This window comes from Nyctibius grandis, chromosome 1, assembly GCF_013368605.1.
Source record: "Nyctibius grandis isolate bNycGra1 chromosome 1, bNycGra1.pri, whole genome shotgun sequence".
Taxonomy (NCBI): Eukaryota; Metazoa; Chordata; class Aves; order Nyctibiiformes; family Nyctibiidae; genus Nyctibius; species Nyctibius grandis.
The window spans coordinates 84708697-84716357 of record NC_090658.1 but is presented as its reverse complement, the minus strand read 5'-3'; the positions used below and the strand labels follow the sequence as shown (position 1 = coordinate 84716357).

The 7661-nt window shown below is 62.8% G+C and overlaps 1 protein-coding gene across 1 annotated transcript; it reads left to right on the top strand.

Moving 5' to 3' along the window:
- Window positions 1-293: 293 nt before the first annotated feature.
- Window positions 294-7259, top strand: PRDM13 (PR/SET domain 13). Its single transcript, XM_068415244.1, has 4 exons — window positions 294-434; window positions 2127-2258; window positions 2357-2477; window positions 5791-7259. The coding sequence occupies exons 1-4, from the start codon at window positions 294-296 to the stop codon at window positions 7257-7259; spliced, it is 1863 nt and encodes a 620-aa protein (XP_068271345.1).
- Window positions 7260-7661: the final 402 nt, after the last annotated feature.

Genomic DNA, 7661 nt, shown 5'->3' with positions numbered 1-7661 from the left:
CATTCACTCCGCCTGATTATGCAGGAGGGTTAGGGAAAGGCTCCATGTGACCCTCTTGGATGGGACTCCACAGCTGCTCTAGGAGCCAAACTCTCTCACCAAACTCTGCGCCCCAGAGCATCCCCCTGCCAAGGGGTACCCCTCCTGCTCCCGTTGAAAAGCCGCCGTCCGCACACCGCCGCGTCACTCTGCGGGCGGAGATACGCCTGGGCTCACCCTCCCCGCCGCCGCCGCTGTCACTCCGGCCCCCTTAAGTAGTTGGGGTTCCCGAGCGCTCGCACCCAGAGGCAGCGATGCAAAGCAGCAGGGCTCCGGCCATCAGCGTGAGCGCGGAGAGCTGCATCCCGGCGGGGCTGCGGCTGGGTCCTGTGCCGGGCATCTTCAAACTGGGCAAGTACCTGTCAGACCGCAGGGAGCCAGGACCCAAAAAAAAGGTATTTTCCTACGATCTCTCCTGCACCGCTGGACCTTGCTCTTTCGTTGACTCGGGGGAATCCGGCTTGGGAGAAGAGACTGCTCTTCCCCCCTCTCTCTTTGATCCTCCCTTCTTAGAGCGAGCCAGGAAAGGAAAGGGAAGCGTTTCCAGAGCGTCCCGAGATGTCTCCTCGCGGCTTTGCCAGGAAAGCCTGCCCGCCCGTCCCCTCTGCCCCTCCTCTCCTGCGCCGGGGCTCCGCTAGCCCGGCCGGCCTCCGCGGCGAGGCCAGGGGACCCGGGGGCTCTCCCGCAGGAGCGGACGCGCCCCCTCCTTGGACACAGACATGCTGAAAGCGGCGCCGCAGCCCCGTGCCTGGTGCCCGGTGCCGGAGGACTCTGGTCCAGCCTCCCGGCCCCTGCCCCACGGGGCTCCGCTAACGCGGGCATCGCCCCTTCCCCGGCAGGGCCAGGACGTGTCACGGCTGGCTCCCGGCCCCTGGAGCCTCGGGCGAGGCGGGGGCATGCAGCTTTCACAGCCCCCATGTTTTGTCCGGGGAAGGAGCAGGGGGAGAGGCAGATGCACTCCCCCACCCCTCTCATCGGCCGAGGGTCCAGCGGGTCTTTTGGCTGGGGCTGCAGGGGAGCGCGGGCGAGCGGGCCGGGGGTACCCGGGGGGCGGCGGCTGGGTGCGTGTCGCAGGTGTCGGGGCAGCCCAGCGCCCGGCGGAGCACAGCTCGGCCTCCTCGCAAAGCCTCGGGCCGGCTCATAGCCCCGGAGCCGCAAACAACGCGCACAGCCGGAGCGGGAGGGGATGACGGCCACCCGGCTACCGGCCCCGGGGTCAGTCGCTGTCCGAGCTGTGAAGGAGCGAGGACGAGGCGGTGAAGGATGCTCGCGCCGTCTATCAGGCTTTTCAGGGGCCTAAGGATCAGAGCCCTCCTTCCACCCCCTGGGCAGCCGTGGCTCACGCGTTCCGCTCGGATTTTTAATGCCCTTTAATTGTTTTTAAACGCTCTGCCAGCCCACTCAAATTTATTTCTCATCTGGCTCCCTTGGTTTCTCCCTTTAGACTGCTTTGTTCCGATGACTTTTATTGCACGGTCATTCAGGGAACGGGCACTTCATTTTCTCTTTGTATGGGCAAGCAGATTATGAAGTATGGGGCTACAGAGACTTTGTAGCTAAGCAGAATCCTCTCCCCTTTCCCCCTCCCCGTCTCCCGACAAGTCGTGTATGTTGCAATTGTTTTGCACGGACTCAGAGGCGGCACAAACTCTTCCAAAAAAAATAACATCTTACCTGAGCATTTAATACAGCGTTAAGCTAAATGCGGCAGCTGCGACTGGACAAGGTGCGTTTGGGCCAGTACGACCCAAGGGAAAAATCCCATTTCCCCTCACAGTGCTGCAGGTCACCGCCGCGTCCGGGCTCTTCCATCCTCACCCCTCTGGGCCAGCCGCAGCTCTCCCACGGCACCTGCGACTCGAGGAAGGTCCTACCCAAAGGTGGGTGAGGATGGAAGGGGCAAACCGGCAGCAAAAGGAGATGCTCTCGCCACTTCTTCCAAACTGCGATGTCCAGACACCTGCCCTGTGTGGGAAAGCACGCTCGGCAGGCAAGGCAGAGCGGGCAGGCAGGGGCACGGGTAAGCTTTTTGCTTTCTTTCTGTTTCGTCTCGCGTGGAAGTGACAGCGGTGCCGCCTGTCTTCCAGGTGCGGATGGTGAGAGGGGAATTAGTGGATGAAGCCGGGAGCTCAGCACTGGAGTGGATAGGGTTAATCCGGGCTGCCCGAAACTCCCAAGAACAGACACTGGAGGCTGTTGCGGATCTGCCAGGAGGACAGGTACCCCACTCGCGGCTCCGGGCCGGCCTAGCACCACTCACCGCCACCTGCCTCCCCTCTCAACCCTCCTGAAGAAGTTTCCTTTCTCCCCTTCCCAGATTTTCTACCGGGCGCTGCGAGATGTCCAGCCGGGAGAGGAGCTCACCGTCTGGTACTCCAACCCCTTGGCGCAGTGGTTTGACATACCCGTCACGGCCACCCCGACGCACGACGAGAAAGGTACAGATGCGGGCATTCTTTTCAGAGCAACCCAATTAAATGAAACAAAACAAACCCTCTTTAACTGATATCTTTGACGGGAGCTCGAACTGCGGTAGGCAAACGTGGGCCCTTCAAATCCGCGCCCTCAGAAGAATTAATGCCAGCACAGCTGCAGTGACTTTTAACCTGCCACCCTTTAAACTAAAGTTCCATCTGCTTACATTTAAAGGGTGATCTATTAACTCGGTAGCGTATGGAAAGGCCCACGTGCCTCGAGTCGTTCCATCATCGGCACAATTTAATGATCTTTTGATAGGCAAATGGGATTTCTATGAAACAACGCTAGTGGTGTTATGCGAGACAGCAACTTGGCTTCGTAGGTTTTCAAAATATCGCTTTCACCTTGCGTTTTCCTCAGTCAGAGCTTCAGAGCCTTATTCCAGGTTATCTTGCTGGCAGATTCACATAGTCGAGTCAAAGCGGGTAGTGGGCAGTCCCTATAAATTAGGATGCATTAGGCAAAAATGAAGTCGGCCTCAAATTACTCTCAGATAAGGATATCCGAGGATATCGGGAAGGGGAAGACACCCGTCTGGGACCTCTTGTTTCAATCAGCAATCTGATTCTTAGCTGGAATTACACCGATGTTAACAAAAATTATAAGGTGGCAGCACATTAAACGGGCGAAAAGAAGAAGCAGCATCTCAGCGTTCACCCGTCGGGCTGCTCCGGCGGCGGGCACAGCCACCCGCTCATCCCTGCGCCCTCTCCCCGCTGCCCGCTGGACTGACCCCACCTGCTCCTGCCCCACGCAGAAGATCGTTCAGCCTGGCAGTGTCCTTGAGGGCACGACCCGGGGAGGAGCTGAGCCCTCCCCACCTCTCAAGGCTGACTACTCCGCAGGGTAATCAGGATCTGACCTGGAGGGATGGTTACTGACAGCTCACGTCCCGTCCGACTCCTGCGACGCGGAAGAGCCCAAATCCCTCCTTGTACTAAAACTGCACTCGGAAAAAACCCTCTTGGTCACGTCTCTGTCCCCCTCAACAAGGGCAGTGAGGCCACGGGTCTGCTAGAGGGTCACCCCCTCTGAAAGTTCTGGCGAAGTTTCTGCTGCAAGAATGAGGACACGGTGCTGGGTTCTGCTCTCCACCCCCCCCCCCCCCCCCAGCCCTTGCCTATGGATGGGTACCAGTGTTGCTCGGAGAGAATAAAGGAAAGAAAGCTCAGGTCTGCGAGAGGCACCCGGCGTTGGGCACCTTCCTCGTCCCGTCGAAGCGAAGGTTATTTGCAGACTGACGCTGCGGATCTTCTGTGTCTCCGGCCTCGCAGTTTCCAGACTAATTAATACGGACTCAGAATAAAAGTGTATCAAAACGCTGAAGCGCTCTTCTTTTAAGGACAGTACACTGAAAAAAAAAAAAACAAACAAGGCGGAAGAAATTCAGAGAGCTTTTTTTTTAAAAAAAGAGCAGAACAAAACTTTGGAAATCTTCTCTGTTGGACCCCATTTATTTGGGTGTACCGTCATGAGAAGGGGTGGCTTTCATTTCTTTTTATTCTCTTTCTTTCTTTCTTTCTTTCTTTCTTTCTTTTTTTTATTTTTTTTTTGTCTCCCCCGAGCGATGGTTGCCGGGCTGGAGCCGAGCCGGGGAAAGCGTCGGGCCGGGCTCGGTGGCGCTCGGGCGGCAGCCGGTCCCGCCACGCTTTTGCCGAGGCCAACCGGAACCAAACCGCCCCGCTGGAGAGACCCTCAACGGCGAACGACGGCAGCAGGATGGGGCTCGCGGCGGTGCGTGGCCGCACGCCTTTCGCTCCGTACCGCTCCCTCGGCCGTGTCCCAGCGCACGGCGGTGGGATTGCGGCCGGGCTTCCCCACCCGCGCCCGGGCAGACGCACTCCCGCCTCCCGCTGTCCCTCCTCGACGGGGCGAAAAACCACGTCCACCGACTTCACATCGCTGCACAGACGGGGACAGCCGCTCCACGGCAAGCGAGGAAGGGCTGAGCACGACGGCAAGGACACAGGCGACGAGACACACGCACCAGCGCTGGATCCTTCCACGCGAGTTGGTGACCGAGTTTCTCACGGAGAGCGAAGACTTCACGTTTCACCCGCAGCAGCCCTGGGTGCACCTACTGCCACCAGCTGATGCCCGGGCCAAACGCTGCATTAAAAGCCTTCTCGGGAGGCTGGTAGCGACCTGACCCACCCCTCATCCCTTGTGCCCCACGTCACCCCCCATCGCCCTCCAAGCGACCCCCCTCGAAACGTGAGGAGCTGGCCTCAGGCCAGGAGCGGCCTCTCGTTTGTATTTGGCACTTGGCCTCACCTTTGGCGTAGCTCAGGAGGGAGGGTCAGCTGGGGAGGGGTGGGCAGCAGCTCGGGGGAGCTCTGGGGGCTTCGAGAATGCCTTGTGGGTGTATTTTAGTGACTGGGAGGAACGAGAGAGAGATATGGATAGATATAGGCAGAAAAAGAGAAGAAAGGAGAGGAGAGAAGGGAGAGGGGAAGGGGAAGGTGAAGGTGAAGGGGAAGGGGAGGGGGAAGGGGAAGGGGAAGGGAATGGGAAAGGGAAAGGGAAAGGGAAAGGGAAAGGGGGGGAGAGAGAAGGAAGGAAGGAAGGAAGGAAGGAAGGAAGGAAAAAGAGATAAAGAAAGAGAGAAAGAAGGAAAGAAGGAAAGATACGAAGAGAAAGAGAGAGAAAGAAAGAAAGATAAAGAGGAAAATATAGAAAGAGAGAAAGAAAGACAGAAAAAAAGCGAAAAAGATACTCAGACAGGTTGCCTGCAGAGGCAGCGCTTCACCGTCGGGGCTGGGGAGAGGCTCCTCAGTGGGAGGGCATTGCTGGCAAGCAGGGCCAGGAGGAGGAAAGTGAAGTCCCTGCCTCCGCCGTGCCGGGCAGTCGCCACAGCCGCGGCCACCGAGGTCTGTTCCGCTTGAGAGGAGCCGAAGTGTTTAGGGGACGGGGCAGAAAGGGCATTGTCCTCTGAAAGGGAACGATTACATATGGCCCATACATATCGGATATTGTCTCGCCGCGTAATGAGGGGCTCACGATCATTAGATTGGCCTTTGTTCGGTGCAGCCGACTCCCTGACATACGCTACCTCCTCTGCAAACGCCAACAGATGGGTCCCCCGACAGACGACTCGCGGCAGCAGCTGCTCCCCCCCGGCGCCACGGCGCCCCGACCGCGGCAGCGCAGCCTGGACCGTGCAGTGCCCGCACCGCATCGCGGCACGGCGGGGGCGGGCCGGGGCGGCGGGGGCGCGGGGATGCGCGGGGATGCGCGGCCGCCTCTGACGGGCCCCTCCGCTTGCCTCCGCAGGGGAGGAGCGGTACATCTGCTGGTACTGCTGGAGGACCTTCAAGTACCCCAACAGCCTCAAGGCCCACGTCCACTTCCACTGCGCGCTGAGCCACGGCCGGCCCTTCCTTCACCACGACCACGGCCGGACCGCCGCCGCCGCCTTCGGCCTCTCCGCCAAGGAGCCGCCGGCCGCCGCGCTGCGCGGCCACCCGCTGCCCGGCTGTGGCCAGCGGGAGGCCGTCAAGCGGGAGACCGCCGCCGCCGCCTCCCCGCCGCTCGCCAAGCCGGGGCTGCCCAAGCGGGCGGCGGGCAAGGAGGAGCAGGAGCGCGCCCTGGACATGAGCGTGGGCTCCGCCCGCGGGCCGGGGCCGCTGCTGGGCCCGGCGGGCGGCCACGGGCTGGCGCTGTGCCCCGGGGCGCGCTCGGCCTTCCGCCCCGCCGGGCCGTTGCGGGAGGAGGCGCGGGGCGCCGCCGCCCTCGGCTTCTCCAAGCTGCTGGGGGGGCTGAAGGCGGGCCGTGCCGCTGTCGATGCACCGCCCAAGTGCGGGGCGCTGCCGGGCGAGGCCGCCCCCCCGGCGGCGGCGGCGGGGCTGGCGTGCGGCGGAGGGCTGCGCGCCTTCCCGCTGCTCTCGCCGCTGGAGGAGGCCTCGGCCTTCCGGCAGGTGGAGCGGGGGCTGCCCGCCGCCGCGCTGCCGCCCGCCCGCTACCCGCCGCTGCCCGGCGGCGCGCTGGAGCGCTTTGCGCTGCCGCCCTTCGAGGGGCTGAAGGCGTACGCGGGGGAGTGCGGGCTGCCGGTGATGCCCCTCACCGTCTACAACGGGGAGCTGCTCTACGGCCCCACACCCTACTACCCGCTGAAGCTGCACCTCGGCGGCCTCCTCAAGTACCCCGAGTCGGTGTCGTACTTCGGGGGGCCAGCGGCGGGGCTGCACGCCGCCGAGCTGGGCTCGCTGGCCAGCATCGACCGGGAGATTGCCATGCACACGCAGCAGCTCTCCGAGCTGGCAGCCGAGAAGGGCCGCGGGCGGCTGGAGGCGCTGCCGGCGGGGGCGGCGGGGGCGGCCGGCGGGAAGCCCAAGACCGGTCACCTGTGCCTCTACTGCGGGAAGCTGTACTCCCGCAAGTACGGGCTGAAGATCCACATGCGGACTCACACCGGTTACAAGCCCCTCAAGTGCAAGGTCTGCCTGCGGCCCTTCGGGGACCCCAGCAACCTCAACAAGCACATCCGCCTGCACGCCGAGGGCAACACGCCCTACCGCTGCGAGTACTGCGGCAAGGTGCTGGTGCGGCGCCGCGACCTGGAGCGGCACGTCAAGTCCCGGCACCCGGGGCAGAGCCTCGGCAAGGCGGCCGAGGACAAGAGTGACTCTGGCTACGCGCACCCCGAGCAGGAGCAAAAGACTGACAACGAGAGCGACGTGGACGTCTGCTTCACCGACGACCAGAGCGACCCGGAGAGCGGCAGCAGGAACCGCGAGCAGTGATGCAGGAGCCGGCGGGGGCGGGGGGCGCGCTGCAGCCCCCCCTCCTCCACTTGCTCGGAGCTCCCGGCCTCCCGGGGCGGTCCCACGGGAGGCCGTGTGGCGGGGAGGGGGGGGGCGCGGGCTGTCAGACCCCGTGGCGGCGGGGCGGCCGGGAGTGAGGGCTCGTCGCGGGCGCCCCAGGGCTCCCGCCGCGGCGTCGCCCCCGGCGCTGCAGCCGCGGTGCCGGGAGAGGGGCGGGGGCGGGGGGGCGGTGGGCGGTGGGCGAAACCCTGGCGGGCCCGGGATCCTACCGGAGAGGCTTCCCCATAGGCGCCCGTATTTCAGTGGCCATATATTTTTATTGTACCTTTGTGTCGAGGAAATTGTGCCTTTTGGAAACGATTTTTTTCTATGTGCTCTCCT